General features: G+C 48.6%; 1 protein-coding gene across 1 annotated transcript in view; it reads right to left on the bottom strand.

Annotated features, from left to right (window-relative positions):
• Positions 1 to 19: 19 nt before the first annotated feature.
• Ttc39c (tetratricopeptide repeat domain 39C) overlaps positions 20 to 17752 on the bottom strand; it is a 95650-nt gene continuing 77917 nt past the window's right edge. Inside the window, exons 8-14 of the mRNA XM_052741556.1 lie at positions 14229 to 14336; positions 8411 to 8520; positions 6794 to 6917; positions 4885 to 4982; positions 2849 to 2953; positions 1319 to 1357; positions 20 to 379 (exon numbers count right to left, since the gene is read on the bottom strand). Coding sequence (XP_052597516.1) covers positions 290 to 379; positions 1319 to 1357; positions 2849 to 2953; positions 4885 to 4982; positions 6794 to 6917; positions 8411 to 8520; positions 14229 to 14336 — 674 coding nt within the window. The 3' untranslated portion in view covers positions 20 to 289. The remainder of the gene's footprint in view (positions 380 to 1318; positions 1358 to 2848; positions 2954 to 4884; positions 4983 to 6793; positions 6918 to 8410; positions 8521 to 14228; positions 14337 to 17752) is intronic.

The following is a 17752-nucleotide window of genomic DNA, read 5'->3' as shown; positions in this document are numbered from 1 at the left end:
CTGCCACAAGACCACAGGGTGAATATTTAGTTTGATTTTATTTTAAAAATAATAAATCACAAAACTAAAATGTTTGAACAAGGTCACTTAACCCTCTCCCAGGTCGATTATTTTTATCATTTGACATCTTTATTACTCCAAAGCTACATATTTAAAAGAGGAATCTTTACTATGCCAGCAACACCAGGAAACCATCCCTGGCACAGGTGGTCTCTTCCAAGGGGCTTTCTCCTCTGCTTTTCAGGTGCTGACCCAGGGTGGAGGGGACAGAGGGGTCACTTGGAGTTTCTCACTGAGGGACCAGTTCCCTCAGGGAGGCCAGAGCAGCATGGACTCGGACGTGCAATCTGTTTTCAAAGTCGTAGCCGGAGAAGTCCTCCTGCAAGGGCCAGATAAAGATGACTGTCCCCGGGTGTCACAGGACAGCACGCACCGCATCTTACAGCCCTGGAGTAACTCCCTACCTCCTAGGGGAGACTTCACATCCACCTGATACTTTTACTCCCTATCACTCAGGCACTGTGCTTAAAACTGTTAGAGTGGTGAACAGCACAAGCCTGTAATCCCAACACTTGAGAGGATGAGTCAGGGGGATAACAAGTTCTTCTGGAAAAAATGTTATTCTTGAAATACTAGTCTTAAGTTGGGCTCAAAGCAAGCCATTGTTAGGAAATTCTTCAAAAACATAGGAGGGGCTAGGGGACAGCTCAACAGTTAGGAACACTGGTTATTCTTCCAGAGGACCCAGGTTCAATTCCCAGCACCCACATGGCAGCTTATCCTTAACTCCAATTCCAGGCATCAGACCCCTTCTTCTGGCCTTTGAAGGCACCAGCCAGGCATGTGGTACAGAGACATACGCTCAAGCAAAAACACTCATATATAAAAGAAAAAGAACGAATATTTTTCAAACATATCTATGAAATCAAAAGTTAATTGTTCCTGGAGCTGGATATGGTGGTGTAAGACTGAAGTCCCATCTAGTCAGAAAGCTGAGGCAGGGGAATCTTCCTGGAGCCTAGGAGTGCAATACTAATCTGGAAACACAGCAAGACCTATTCAAAAATTTTAATAATACAGTTTATTTTCCCTATCAAAACTAGAGCACTTATAAACATGCCGAATGACTAGATAGTAATTTATCCTAATCTTGGAGACCCCCCTTCAAAACCAAGTGCTCGTGGATTTGCTTAGCTACTGTTCTCTCCAGAATTAGTTACACATGTATCAACACTTGCACATTTTCCTGGATTAAGACCCAGGTGTACAGAAACAGGGTGACAAGAGCCATGGGAAGAGGGACTGGGGTGCTTTTTACCTTTGCCTGAAGGAGTAGAGTTCTGCCTCTTCCTACAGTCTGTGAACATAAGAAAAACAGACTGTCTTAACAGCCATGTCCGCAAATCAGTGGAGGACACACAACTGGAACAACCCAGAGGAGGCACGAGGGGCACCAAGGACAACGCCTACTTTTCTCTAATGTGAAGCTAGTTCTTAGTTTACACTAAGGCATTACTTGACAAGTAAGTGTTCATGGCCCGATAGTGTGTACAAAGGCAACAATTCCAGCACACTGTTTTGTGTTTGTTTTCGAGACAGGGTTTCTCTGTGTAGTTTTGGTGCCTGTCCTGGATCTTGCTCTGTAGACCAGGCTGGCCTCGAACTCACAGAGATCCACCTGGTTCTGCCTCCTGAGTGCTGGGATTAAAGATGTGCACCACCACCATCTGGCTCAGCACAGTGTTATAGGCTGAAAGTCTTACTAAACAACTTAAGGTAACAGTAACGAAGTCTCGGCTGGAGACAGTACGTCCCACACCTGCTGGAGGACCTGCTAAGTGAGCGTGCACACTGGCGGGTCCCAGAGCTGAGGGCCGTTGACATTAAGATAAGACTCCATGAGAAGTAAACAGTCCCTTACAGGAAAGGACACAAAGCTTCACGTTCCATCTAAATGTGTGATAGGTACTTTATTTTTATTTATTTATTTATTTTTCTGTTTTGGTAAAATGACTCAAAGAACTTGAGTCACTATTTTCGGGCACTAGTGAAACCTGATTGTAACAAAACCAACAAAAATCCCATTACCCACTTGCTAACCTACACATCTCTGTGTGCATATTTGGGGGCATTCTCTGTACAGAGTGTAGAGGTCAGAGGATGATCTGGGCTATCCTCAGGTGTTCTTTCATCTTTTTCTTTGAGACAGTTTCTCTCAGTGGCCTTCCAGGGAGCTCGGGCTCTGCCTCCCATCTCTTGGCACTGGGCTATAGCCGCCACACCTGCTTTTCATGACTCAGGTCCTCACACTTGGGAGGCAAGTCCCTCACCAACTGAGCCATCCCCAGCACCATAATCAATAGATAGTAGCTGCCAAGTTATGTGCGTGATGTTGTAACAATTTCCAAGGACTCACACGTGTCCTCTTCACTTATTCGAACCATGACTCTTAGTAAACTGGCAAGCCGGGTTTGCCCACTGTGCAGACTAGGGAGTGGGCTTGTGCACCGGTAACTTGACCAGTGGCACACTTTAAGACACAGGGCAGGCAGGGCACGGCTCTCATATTCTCAAGGCACTACACCGTGTCATACCACTCTGAAAAGGGCAATGATTCTTCCCACAAAGGAAGATCTGTACGCAAAGTCACATCTGGAATTCAAATTCCAGGGTGGCCATTGTTGCCTCTTTAAAAGCATTATCATCAACTGACATCAGCCTCGAGGACTCGCTCAGGAGGCCGAGGAAAGCAAACCCAGCAGGAGGTTCGGTCTAAGTGAACAGTGTTCTCTGCTGCTCGTGGGCACACTCCTGGGCTGGAGACCACGAGCACACGAGGAACTCTTACCTCTGGCCTGCCTAGGAGGAGACAGCCAAGTTCGTAGCAGGCGTACGGCTGGACATACAAGTTATTCTGACGACACAGCTCGTCTTTAGCAGCGCGCTGGAAGAACTGAGAGTCACAAAGATATTACTGGAAAGAATTCATTTCCTACTTGGTAGAAGGCTCTTCACAGCCCTCAGGAGGCAGGAACGGAGGATTTCTCTAGATCTAACTTCCTCTTCTCTACTGATCTTTATTTCTTCCCAATTCTAAAATTTTCCTTGTACTGGGTCACATAAGGCTATCTCCATGCAAGTACACAGTGTGTTTTGAACAGATCCCCATCCCCAGGGGCTCTTCCCTTTCACCTCATCACGCCCCTAGATAATTTCACTCATGCATCATGTCATCTAAACACAAATGATCTGATGCATTAAACTAGGACCTGGGGACAAGAGAAAGCTGAAACCTGTCCTTCTGAGACTGACTGAATCCTCTCACTATGACTATCCCCGTCTGTACCCACATCACCCAGTGACGGAAATTCCTTCCTGTCTCTGAATTCTCATCTGCACCTTAGAAGCCCATCCATTCCTGCAGGGAGATTTCCCAAGACACAAACACGCTGGCCATCGGGCCACCAGGTTCCCTAGGATACAAACACGCTGGCCATCGGGCCTCCAGGTTCCCTAGGACACAAACCCGCTGGCTACCGGGCCACCAGGTTCCCTAGGACACAAACACGCTGGCCATCGGGCCACCAGGTTCCCTAGGACACAAGCATGCTGGCCACCGGGCCACCTGACTCACGCTGCTTCCTCTCTCAGTCAACACACCAACCTGGACGGACCGGAAGAAACTCTTTGTCTGCTGTAAAAGTCTAAACATCCCCATTTTAAGATAAAAACCACACACAGGCCAACGTCTACCTCCCGATATACACCTTGCCACTACCTAAGTATGCAATCTAAAAGATCTCTTTAGAGTCATGTAATAACTAAGATAATTCACATCAAATGATGAATTTCAAATTCAATATGAAAATATTAATATTCTATGATTTAAAGGTCAAGTCTATATGAAACTATTTCAAAAAGTAGGCAATGTCATACCACTTACTTTAGTTTTAATTTTAGTTTTCTAAACTAACTGGCCTGGGGGTGTAGCCCATGATAGAAAGCAGACCTAACATGAGTGAAGCCCTGAGCTCAGTTCCTAGTACCAAAACAATGAACAAAACCTTAGTTAAAACAAAAATCCCCCAGCTACACTGCGAAATGACCGCTGAGTCTGCCCTCCACACCGGCTGTTTGGGTATAAACCAGCCCCAAGGCTCCCGTGGTAAAGGCCTGGTCCCCAGCTCGGCACTAGTGAGGAGGGACTGGACCATCAGGATGCTCCACGCTGATGAATCCTCCCTCAGCCCAGTGGGACTCTGGGAGGAGAAGCTGGAGGGGAAGTCGGTGACTGTAGCATATCTGTGGAGGAATATCCCCTTCCTGACTGATTTTCTGCCTCCTGAGGGAACTCTGTCATGTCTTCTTACAGGATGCTCCACCTCACCACAGCCTGAAACTGAGCTAGGAAAAACCTCCCTTCGAAGCTCAGGAGCTCCCTTGCACAGGGTCTGACAGCTCCCTAACTCGCAACCTAAGGAACAACTTTGGAGGCCTCTCCTCAGCTCCGGGCGGCCATCTATTGTCATGAAGAGAGGAAAAGGAATTGCAGGAGAGAACACGGTACCCAGACACCCCTGTCCTTGTCCATGAGGGCTTACTGCTCCTCAGATAGCCAGCCTCCCATTCCCTCCCCTCCCAGCCCATACTGTCATCCTTGACAGAGAGCAGCGCTCACAGAAGGAAGCTCTAAGATCCGTAGTTATGTTAAGAACATCACATTAACCATCTTGTCCTCCCGGCATCTGAAAACGCCATTCCTTAAGACGGTGCAGAGTCCCCCACAGGGCAGAGGTCCTGTCTACCCTCTCATCTGCCCCCTCCGCAAGGCCACGCACATGCAGGGACTTCGTTTGTTTACTGGAGCCATAACAACGTGTTTACCTGCACAGCATCCTCTGAGTTTCCCAGACACTTGTGTATGGCACCGAGGAGCAAATGCTTCAGTCCAGTGACAGATGGATCGTCCACTTCATGGCAGGCTTGGAGAGAAGGTGTATGAAAGGAAGGGAAGACACATCCTTAGGGCCTCAAGTGCCACCAAGTTCACCAGCTGTTTCTCTGGTTAGTTGATGCTTTTGCCCCCAAATTTCAGAAGGTGCCGGTTGCTCATCCCCTTGTGACTCTCCTTAACCAAAGAAGGGCAAAAATACAACCTTTCTGTGTGTATGTGTAATCACATGTGTGCAGGTGCACGTGTGTATATGTATTCATGTGTGTGCAGGTGCATGTGTGTGAGGTGTATGTGTATTCACATGTTTGCAGGTGCATGTGTGTGGAGTGTATGTGATATGGCCTCCCTTCCTTCTGTACCTCTGAGGGTTGTGGTGGGTAGCAAACTATTTTATAGACCACAACATGCCATTCAAATGTCTATAACTAAGCTTCGATTATTTGTTTAATACATAACAGAGCCTCACTGTATGAGAAAATCTAGTTTTTTTCTTGCTGGGAAATTTTCCTACCATTATAATAAAATGGCTGTACCAAGATTACCTCTAGGCCTTTATATTTTCAACCACATGAGTCAAAAAAATGTAGGCTTTTAATTACATGGCTACATATTTACTCTGGAAATAAGACTTATAAACTTTTATAATACACATGTTCATAACAGTTTTACTCGTGACAGCTTAAAACACGTCTTAAATGTCATCAACAGGAGGGTAGGAAAGCAAAGGGTGGCTCTGGTATGTCCACACAATGGAATACTACTCAGCAAGGAAAAGAAACGGTCTACTAATGGAGGCAAAGGCAAACGCCAAGCATGATGCTTCATGAAGGAAGTCAGGCACCAAAAAGTGCACCTCTCCTGATTCCACTGCCACACAGGTCAAAGACAGGCAAACTACCCTCTGGAGACAGAGCTCAGAGCAGTGTCTGCACTGAGGTGGTGGCCGGCAGAGAAGGAGCCAAGGAAGTTTCCAGGGTTGTGCAAATATTCTGTACAGACACCCGGCTGTGCATAGTGCCCAGCTCTACCACCCAGACACTTCACTACCTGAACCTTTCATGTATGTGTGCAAACCACACTTATACTTCACTACCTGAACCTCTCATGTATGTGTGCAAATCACACTTATAGACACTTCACTACCTGAACCTTTCATGTATGTGTGCAAATCACATTTATACTTCACTACCTGAACCTTTCATGTATGTGTGCGAATCACACTTACAGACACTTCACTACCTGAACCTTTCATGTATGTGTGCAAATCACACTTATACTTCACTACCTGAACCTTTCATGTATGTGTGAGAATCACACTTACACTTTACTACCTTAACCTTTCATGTATGTGTGCAAATCACACTTACAGACACTTCACTACCTGAACTTTTCATGTATGTGTGCAAATCACCCTTACACGAAAAGAAGAGCTTCCTCTGGGAAAACAGTGTGTGCTCACAGCAGCCACTAACTTGCACCCGTGTAAAGCTGGCACCAGTGTCCTCTTCTGTTTTGTCTTTTGAGACAGGGTCTCATGTAGCTCAGCCTGTTCTTGAATTCACTATGTCACTAAGGATGACCTTGAAGTACTGTTTCTCCTGCCTCCACCTCACAAGGGCTAGGATTACAGGCATGTGTCATCACGCCCAGTTAATACCACCTTTACTACGTACATCATCAGGCACCCGAGGGCAAGTGTATCTGTCGACACCGGTGTGGTCTACTCCTGTCACCGAGGACACTACCTACCACAGCATGATCGATGTGTACTCTGTGTCAGCTGGAGGGCTGAGGGAGGCTGCCCCAATGAATCAGCCGACTGCACAGAGCATCGTTTACCTTGACTCATCCTCTGCAGGTTGGGGAAGGAACAGTTGGGAAGAGCTTTCCACAAGTACAGCACTTCGATGGACGCCAGCACACACAGCACTCTGGTCGGGCTCTGCTTCCGAAATCTCTCAGCCTGCAAGGAATTCTCAAACCATCAGGCCCTGATCTTCAAAAACAAACTCAGACACAAGCTGGGCTCTGGAGACACATCACAGTGCAAGATCAATGTAAACAGCAGCAAACAGAAAGTCTCTCCACATCACAAATGTTTTGTAGTTTTTAAAAACTATCTATTCATTGCTATGACTTATATTCATTATTCAGCCAAGTCGCGGGTATCTGTGTTCTGAGAATGTGGGAATGAAGAAGATGCATTCCACTCACAAGTTAGGTGACTAACTAACTCAGTGGGTCCATACGGCACATTTTCATCGAGGTCCTGTGGACTTTCAATCTTGAACTTAGCCCCACAGCTCTCAGCTGCACTCTGCGTTATAATTTTATGTATGCATTTATTTATTTTTCAGTACTGGAGAACCAAACTCAGGGCCCTGAATATGCTGGGCAAGTGCCCTAGTACCGAGCACATCCCAGCCTTGTGATCTATTTACTTATTTCAAAGATTTACTTTATTTTTCAGGGGTGTGTGTGTGTGTGTGTGTGTGTGTGTGTGTGTGTGTGTGTGTGTGTGTGCGTGCGCGTGCACAGGCAGGTAGACCTGAGTGAAGGGTCTTGTTGAGGCCGGAAGACGACGGCACTGCATTCTCTGGGGCTGGAGTTACAGGCAGCTGGGCACTGTGGCTGGGAACCAAACTTGGGTCCTCTGCTGCAAGAGCGGTCACCGCCCTGAGCTCTCGCGTCTCTGCAGCCTCTCATCTACTTTATGTTGGAACAAATTCATTCATTATCCATTTAATAAAAGCTAATTAAACTTTAAAACCTTATGGGGTAAAAGAAAAACTTTAAAGTGAAGGAAAAATCAAACGAAGACAAGCTAGGATGTCACTCCAGGTTATTCAGCCACATCCTAGTGTCCGAAATAGACAGTAAAATTGGGACAGTCCCCCATAGTCCTGAGACTTCTACTGATAAATGAAATGCCACATTTGGTCTTTATTATATGAAAATGTGATGTGGTCACCATCCTGGGAAGCAGAGCCATCTGCCTCTCATGGGTTCTACCAACTTCTAAAGTGACTCAAACTTCAGACAGACACTTTCTCTTTCCAGGAGGGCTCATCACCTGTACAGGGTCCAGGATAGCTCATTAAAAACCAAAAAACAGCCGGGCGGTGGTGGCGCACGCCTTTAATCCCAGCACTCGGGAGGCAGAGCCAGGCGGATCTCTGCGAGTTCGAGGCCAGCCTGGGCTACCAAGTGAGTTCCAGGAAAGGCGCAAAGCTACACAGAGAAACCCTGTCTCAAAAAACAAAAACAAAAACAAAAACAAAAAACAAAAAACAACCCTGCTTTAGTTATGTGTGCCCTTTCTCCTCAGAGCAGAAACAAGGCCACAGGAAAAACACACTGAATGTGACAGCATAAAGCTTATCCAGGGAGGTGTTAGTGTTCCCCATCCATCACAGGTGATGCTCATGACGGACAGGTTCTGACATATATACATACCTTTTTTACTGAGAACTGTTCAATCTGGTTGTTTTTCCTTTTGAACAGCTTCTGGACTTCTTTAAAGACAAGCTGCGCCCCATCTACGTCACCGGTGGCCCCCTGACACACTGCAAGACATCAGAATTGTATTCCCATGGTCTCCAGGGAAAAGACACCAACAAGTTATATCCAAAGGACCCCACCCCATGGATTCAACTCTTTCTAGCAGGCTGGTATTTCCAGAGTTTTTTGGGACACAAAGCATCTGGGTTCTTGCCCTCCAGTAGGAGGAGACGGTCTCACATGTAATAAAATGCTCAGTTCTTGTCACAGGGTATATTAGCTACTTGAAGATCCTGCCTTCGGAGCGCTGAATAACAAGGGTGTAGGAAGAAGAGTGGGGGGGGGGGAGCATGCATTCACGAAGCAGTCTGCACACACTCGTTGGCCATCCCCATCACAAGCCACCAGGGATGTATGAGGACGAACGATCTCTCTCTCTCTCTCTCTCTCTCTCTCTCTCACACACACACACACACACACACACACACACACACACACACACACACACACACACACACGGTTCCATTGCTGCAATGCTTATGGAGATGGAAGCCCTTAGGGAGGAGCACCGTGGTGTTTTTAGAATGCTCAGAGAAAACAGGATCATTTCTCTCTGGATTGTGGGAAGCCATGAGGAGCTGGGAGTTGAGCTGCACCTTGAAGGGTGGCTGACACTTGCTGGCCAACAGGCCACCTGCCTCCCAGTCTGGGGATTAGTCACATTCCCTCTGCTTCCTCAACAAGCTTCATGTCCAGCATCAGTACCACGCACTACCTTAATGAAATGACCGTTTTTTGGGGGCCTCATCCTCTCAGCTCCCAGCAGCACTGAACGCCTGCTCCTTTTCACTAGGTTTGGTCTTAGCCTCATGTCGCTTCTCTCCAAAGTTGGAACGGAGGAAAACTACCCGCTACTTCTGCCTTCTTTACTTAAAAAACAACAGCGTCTGGGCAGGCAGAGCACAGGGCCACGGCAGCCATCAAGAGGGCACAAAGAAACAGACGCAGGGTTTGAAGAAAGCTGGGGATGCTGAGGTGAGGGGATGTCAGGAGATTCTTGGTAGTAAGGGGGTTCAAAAGAAGAAACTACCCATTTCCACCTGCATAAACAGAGTAGGATCTGTGCCAATCCAAAATAATGGCCACATCTGCCTCAGCAATGGCATGGCAGCACCAGAAGGGTGTGACAGTCTGTGTCACCAAGCAGTCACTGTGGATCCAGGGACAAAGAGGACCAGGGAGCGAAGTCCTGAGGCCCCAGCAAACCAGTGAGGAAGGAGGACTTCTGCTGCCTTAGCTTGAGGTGTCTCAGATCACTGGGAACATTCTTATTTCAATTAGACCTTCCTCACAGTTATGTACGTGTACACGTGTGTGGGCACGCACACTGTAGTGCACATGTGGAGATCACAGGATAACTTGCAGGAGTGGATCCTCTCCTACCCATAGGGTCCCACAGACATCTTGCTGGCCTGAGAACATCTTGTGTATGTGGCCTATGCACATGACCATGGGGACACATGTGCATGTGGAGACCATGTGGAGACCAGAAGCCAATGCCAGTGTCGTCCGCCTCCTCGTGCTCGTGCTCGTGCTCGTCCTCCTCCTCCTCCTCCTCCTCCTCCTCCCCTTCTTTAGCTCTCCAGCTAGTTTTGCTAAGACCCTGTCCTCCACTGAGCCTGGAGCGCACTGGTGGGTTGGCTGGCAAACTCCAGGGATCTACCTGGCTCCGCCTCCCCGGTGTGCCCTGCTGCACCCAGCACAGTCAAAAGGTTGGTGCTGGGGACCAGACACACTGATGCAGATGGCACTTAAGTGACTGAGTAATCTCCCTAACTAACCCAAGACACTCTTACAGGGTCAAATGACGTGACGGTCGGATGAAAATGCACTCCCACAGGCTCATAAACGTGCATGCTCAGTCCCCAGTCGATGAACTGTGTGGAAGGATTAGGTGTGGTCTTACAGGAGGAGGTGCCCTCCAGGCCCAGTCTCTGCGTCTCTGTTTGTGTCCCTCCCTCCCCACCCTCCCTATCCCCCATCCCTGCTGCCCATGGATAAGGATGTAGAACTCTCAGCTACTTCTCAGCCCCACGCCTGCCTGTACCATGCTTCCCTCCATGATAACCACAGGCTATCCTATCATGATAACCACAGGCTATCATGTCATATCATGATAACCACAGGCTATCATATCCTATCATGATAACCACAGGCTATCATGTCATATCATGATAACCACAGGCTATCATATCATATCATGATAACCACAGGCTATCATATCATATCATGATAGCCACATGCTAACCCTCTGAAACGGTAATCAAGCCTCTCAATTAAACGCTTTTTTTGGGGGGTAAGAGTTTCCATGGTCATGATGTCTCTCCACAGCAAAAGGACAGTGGCTGAGACACATGATGAGAGAGAGAGAAAGGTCCTGCTTAATCTAAGCCACATATAAAATATACAACATCAACGCCACAGACTCCAAAGAACAGATTCCAACCCTCCAACCTTCCTCGGACTTCACAGTTGGAGATAGCAGTTGTGAGGTTTCAAAAGCGCACCACTGTCTGAAAACAGGAGGGACCTGTACTTAAGGATGAGACCCAGGCAGAACTTGGCATGGCTACTCTTCTACTAAGACTGCTATAGCATCCCTAAGTAACGTTCTTCTCTGGTAGCATAATTCTTAAGTAGTTTTAACCTTTCGGAAACACTGCAGGAATAGCAGGGGATCAGATCCAGCCATTCTGTTTCCAGATGTTCTCAAGAAACTGAAAGCAAGGGCGTGGACTGACGTTTGCCCACCAGTGTTCTCAGTGAACACACTGGCGACTGACCCTCAGAGGAAGCAGCGCACACCAACGTCCACTGGAGGATGAATGCGTGAACAGGACGGGACAGGTATACAACATGCACTGGGAGACTATGCGGCCTTAAAAATAAAGAAAATACTGGGATGTGCCGCAATATGGATCAGTCTTTAACACATTTTGATAAATGAAATAAACCAGACACAAAAGATCAATACATTGTGCTCACATGTGGCACAGGGTAGTTATAGTTAATTCAGGGATGGAATGTAGAAAAGTCGTGGCCACGTGCTGGAGGAGGAAGAGATGCCAGTGTTTAGACTCCCACTGTGGACCCGTCGGGGAGTCCTGGGGATGGACGACAGTGGCGTGGAAGCAGCTCCCAGGTACAATGAAAAATGTCCCAAACGGTAGGACCAATGCTATGTGGTTTTCATCACCAGAAAGCAGCAAGACAGGGAACTAGAGCCTGAGTGCTGGACACCGTCCCTTTTGGCCACCACACACTTTGCTTCGTGGCCAACTCAAACACAAGCCTGCGAGGCACCTCCCGACTGTGGGACCAGCTGCTGCTCACCTGCCCCATGGGGTGTTCACACCTGCTCCTCCAAACGTCCCCTGTGGGGACAGACCTGAGGGCTTTTCTTCCCCTCAACTACAACTAGATATTTAGATGTTCCCAAATATTTGGGATGTAAATGTTTGATCATATAGCTATCTCATACATTAATTTCTTGTATGCCCCCTCAAAAAAAACCCCCAAAAAACAAAACAAAAAAACCCAGCTGCCCACCACTGACCGCAAGACCCAGCCACACCTACTGACCACTGGCATTCTTGCAGCCATCCTTCCAGGCTGCAATTGGGGATCACTTACTTCTCAAAGTGTTGGACAAGCAAATGCTTACCAATAAGCAGCTCTTATTTTTATCTAAGATGCTGGCAAACTGTATAAGATAACCCTTTAAGCATGAGATATAGTATACCAACCCACATGTCAGAAATAATCAACACCGAACCAAAGGCACGGGAAAGGGACGCCCTGCAGAAATTGCACAGGGCACAGACATGAGGCACTTTGTCCTGGCTGTTCTCTGATGTGATTTTAGAGGGATTTTTCGAAACAGGGTTTCTCTGTGTAGCTTTGGTGCCTGTCCTGGATCTTGCTCTGTAGACCAGGCTGGTCTCGAACTCACAGAGATCCACCTGGCTCTGCTTCCCGAGTGCTGGGATTAAAGGCATGCACCACCACTGCCTGGCCCTTTAGAGGGATTTTTAAGACAGCCAGGACCAATGCAGGACCAACACAGCCTGACCAATGCAGACCCTGTCTTGTTTTAGTTGGATGAATTAAGGGGATGGAATTGAAAGGGGAAGATGTCTCACTAAAGCCAAATGTTCAAAGGAATAAGGGGATGTTTACAGTAATGTTTGGGGTACTCAGTGGTACCTGGATGTAGTTCAGGGGGAGAGCACAGTTTAACTAAACACATGCAAGGTCCTCAGTTCGATTCCCAGCACCAAGACAAATGTTCATGTTACTCTTGAATTTTAAGTAGAAGAATCACTTCTGAGGTTGCCTATGGAGGGCAGACCTGAAGACCTTCACAAAGGGTTGCTCCAAGGCAGGAGATGCACAGCTCCTCTTCTCTGGTCTCCAATCCCAAACCAGGGCATTCTGTGGCTCACAGACAGACAACAGCTTTGTCCACCAGGTGGCAGCACAACGCCATCTATGTCGTCCAAGAGCTTCCAAAAGCAAAAGGCACACCACACACACAGTCATGCTTGTTGTGATGGTCCACAACATGAGGGTGGCCTGCGCTCTGTGACAACACCCTGTGAACAGGATTCGCTGACACGTAAAATGGGGCTGGAGCAAACTCAAGCTCCGTGAACTCTTTAAGCAGAGCGCCAACTAGAAACTCCTTGCACAATGAAAAAGACATGTCTGATTCTGAAAAATATTTTAAAATCCTAATAAATAAAAACATAGCAAAGGAAAAGAAAGGGGAAGTAGGGGCTTGGGAGGAGAAACACTTCTCAGGAAAGCATTTCTAAAGCCTAACAGCCCCAGATGGGAGTGTGGGATGACTGGATCGGCCCTGATGTCTTGGAATCCAACTGGGTCTCTGGGCATTTCTGGCCCCTTTACTTGGTTACAGCAAAGAACAGGACTGGCCTGCAGGTGGAGACATGCTCGGTAGCCTCTTAGGAGTTAATCCAGTTGTGAAGGTTGAGGCCCTGGCTAAGGGAGCACCCCTCAGGAAGGTGGGAGCACCCCTCAGGAAGGTGGGAGCGCCCCTCAGGAAGGTGGGAGCACCCCCCAGGAAGGTACTTTTCTTTCCCAGAATCCTCACCCCCTTGTCTAGTCCCTAAGCACTAAGAGGAAGGTTCAGCAGGTCTCCTCACTGAGAAAAGCTGTAATCACCCCTTTCCTCTGCTTGTGTCAACTTTCTCTGGATGCTTGAGAGCCTAGGTGAGCTCTCACACTCCGGCACTCCGGGCTTCCTTCCTTTTGTTCCCCAGCCCGGCTCCCCGTGGCTGCCTGTCACTGAGTCCGATCTCTATGTCAACTTCTCTCAGGCATCCTGGCTTTTTTCCTTCTCTCCTCCACCCTCCTGGGCAGCTGGCAGAGTTCCAACTTGCCCACCCTAGGGTTTTTTTTTTTCTTTTCAATTTGAATAAATTATCTTGGAAGTTTGTTTGACTCTATTCTTAAATCCTTTTACTAAGACACTAAGAATCCCAGGAAGGGACCCAGATTTTCCTGGTATCATACGGTGGCTCCACCAGCTCTCCCCAAGATTTCCCTTAACATTTGTTCCTACTTTTAAACTCCTTAATCAGACAGGGAAAGAAGAAGCCATGCCTGCACATACCTGAGCTTCCTCCTCCTCCAACCCCACTGGCCAGGACTGGGGCGTGGACTGGCCACACGGACAGGACTCACTCACCCGCAGTCAAATAGGCGTAATAGCACTGCGACCATCTGGACTCATTTTTCAGCCTCTCGAAGGAGTCAAATGCATCCTTGAAGTTGAGTTCAATCATGCTGCACCAGCCTGCAAAAGAAGCACCGTTAGCGTGCTCCCGAGTCAGTGAGCAAGGTACACCATTCCATGGTAAAGATGCAGTGCAGTGCCCCAAGGCTCCAGGTTAGTGCATCACTCTACATCAACGAGTTAGAACAACACCCTAGGGTAGTGAGCACAGTACACCATCCTGAAGCAGGGAACTCCACCGCCCACAGTTAAGCTATGAACCTCTAACTGCATTAACTGAACCCCTTCTCTGTGAGTGTTCTTGGAAGTGCTTCAAACTGAACTTTAAAAAATGCCAGGAATTATCGTTTCCCTTAAACACCTTCAATGTAAAGTCTGAGACAACCCATAGGGAAGTACGGAGGAGGATGGTGTGCTGTCTAGACAGATTCCAACCTGCCTGCTGTCACAGGGAGAGCAATGCACGTGCAGCAGAGGCAGGGAGGGCAGTGTAGAGGCAACTTGGCCAGAATAGACACTTAGCAACTGCCATCAAACAGCACTTGTCAGAAGGAGAAAACATCGGTGCGCATGCTCAACCCATGTGAGAGGCCAGTGCAAGCTGGTAAGCCGTGAGGCTCTTTCCACCCTCCTGGGCACGCTGGGGCTGAGGGCAGCTAATCTCGCCTCCATCCCACCCCGGCCTGCATTCTGGCAGACAGCAGCGGCTGGTTCCCAGTTACTGACTGCCTCCCACACTCAGGCACAGCGTCTGCACCCAGCCTGTGCAGAGTACGCGCACAAGTGGTTCATGGTGTCCCGCGGCTAGATTGGGGACATCAACAGGCGGTGACTTTCTCAGGCCCACAGATGGAAGGTCTGTGGGTGGGGGTCCATCACTATGAAAAGAAACTTATAAGCCAGGGACATAACACTGACCCCCAACAACCTGGGGAGGGCAGTGTTTATTTGGCTTATTGGTCCCAATCACAGTCCATCACTGAACTCACAGACAGGAACTGGAGCAGAGGCCATGAAGGAACACTTACTGGCTTCTCATCCTTTGCTCAGTTGCTTTCTTATGCCACCTGAGACCACCTGTCGTGGGGTGGCATCGGCGGAGCCCTCCCACATCAGTCATTAATCAAGAAAATGCCCACAGACTTGCCCACAAGCCATCTGATGGAAGCATTTTGTCAATTGAAGTTCCTCCTTCCCAGATGACCCTGGCTTGGGTCAAGTTAAACAAAAACAAACAAACAAAAATCTAAGTGGAACACAGGGTCCCCCCATTGGCAGGAAGTAGCTCAGAGGCTTCAATAACTTATCTAAGGTCTCAAGGACAGATGGCTAGAGCTGGGCTGCTGCTTTCTCCGGGGCACTACACTTCAAGAGCCTTGAATTTTAATGTGTACCAGAGCAGGGCACCTCAGTCAGTCCACCCCACATTGTCCACTGTTCCCAAATTAAAAATGGCAGCAAGGAGCAGCGAATACCAGCGAGACAAGCTTTAGTGTGTGCTCGGGTGACGGCACACAGGGTGAGCCTCATCACACAGAGCGGCGTCTTCGGCGTCTTCCCAGGAAGACGGAACTGGAGCAGGCAGCAGCTCGAGCACAAGGGTGGGCAGACGCCTCAGAGTTACCCTCTCACACACACAGACACGCTGGATCCTCAGAGTTACCCTCTCACACACACACACACACACACTGAATCCTCAGAGTTACCCTCTCACACACACAGACACACTGGATCCTCAGAGTTACCCTCTCTCACACACAGACACGCTGGATCCTCAGAGTTACCCTCTCACACACACAGACACACTGGATCCTCAGAGTTACCCTCTCACACACACACACACACACACTGGATCCTCAGAGCTACCCTCTCACACACACAGACACACTGGATCCTCAGAGTTACCCTCTCACACACACAGACACGCTGGATCCTCAGAGTTACCCTCTCATACACACAGACACACTGGATCCTCAGAGTTACCCTCTCTCACACACAGACACGCTGGATTCTCAGAGTTACCCTCTCACACACACAGACACACTGGATCCTCAGAGTTACCCTCTCACACACAGACACACTGGATTCTCAGAGTTACCCTCTCACACACACAGACACACTGGATCCTCAGAGTTACCCTCTCACACACACACACACACACTGGATCCTCAGAGTTACCCTCTCACACACACAGACACACTGGATCCTCAGAGTTACCCTCTCTCACACACACACACACTGGATCCTCAGAGTTACCCTCTCACACACACAGACACGCTGGATCCTCAGAGTTACCCTCTCTCACACAGACACACTGGATCCTCAGAGTTACCCTCTCACACACACACACTGGATCCTCAGAGTTACCCTCTCACACACACACACTGGATCCTCAGAGTTACCCTCTCACACACACACACACACACACTGAATCCTCAGAGTTACCCTCTCACACACACACACACACACACTGGATCCTCAGAGTTACCCTCTCACACACACACACACACACACTGGATCCTCAGAGTTACCCTCTCACACAGACACACTGGATCCTCAGAGTTACCCTCTCACACACACAGACACACTGGATCCTCAGAGTTACCCTCTCTCACACACACACTGGATCCTCAGAGTTACCCTCTCACACACACAGACACACTGGATCCTCAGAGTTACCCTCTCACACACACAGACACACTGGATCCTCAGAGATACCCTCTCACACACACAGACACGCTGGATTCTCAGAGTTACCCTCTCACACACAGACACGCTGGATCCTCAGAGTTACCCTCTCACACACAGACACACTGGATCCTCAGAGTTACCCTCTCACACACACAGACACACTGGATCCTCAGAGTTACCCTCTCACACACAGACACGCTGGATCCTCAGAGTTACCCTCTCACACACACAGACACACTGGATCCTCAGAGTTACCCTCTCACACACACAGACACACTGGATCCTCAGAGTTACCCTCTCACACACAGACACGCTGGATCCTCAGAGTTACCCTCTCACACACACACACACACACTGGATTCTCAGAGTTACCCTCTCACACACACACACACACACTGGATCCTCAGAGTTACCCTCTCACACAGACAGACACACTGGATCCTCAGAGTTACCCTCTCACACAGACACACTGGATCCTCAGAGTTACCCTCTCACACACACAGACACACTGGATTCTCAGAGTTACCCTCTCACACAGACACACTGGATCCTCAGAGTTACCCTCTCACACACACACACACACTGGATCCTCAGAGTTACCCTCTCACACACACAGACACACTGGATCCTCAGAGTTACCCTCTCACACACACACACACACTGGATCCTCAGAGTTACCCTCTCACACACAGACACGCTGGATCCTCAGAGTTACCCTCTCACACAGACAGACACACTGGATCCTCAGAGTTACCCTCTCACACACACAGACACGCTGGATTCTC

Source organism: Peromyscus californicus, unplaced genomic scaffold (assembly GCF_007827085.1).
Source record: "Peromyscus californicus insignis strain IS unplaced genomic scaffold, ASM782708v3 Scaffold_17__1_contigs__length_78620276, whole genome shotgun sequence".
Classification (NCBI taxonomy): Eukaryota; Metazoa; Chordata; class Mammalia; order Rodentia; family Cricetidae; genus Peromyscus; species Peromyscus californicus.
Note: the sequence above shows the minus strand (reverse complement) of the source record. Positions and strands in the feature narration are given on the sequence as shown.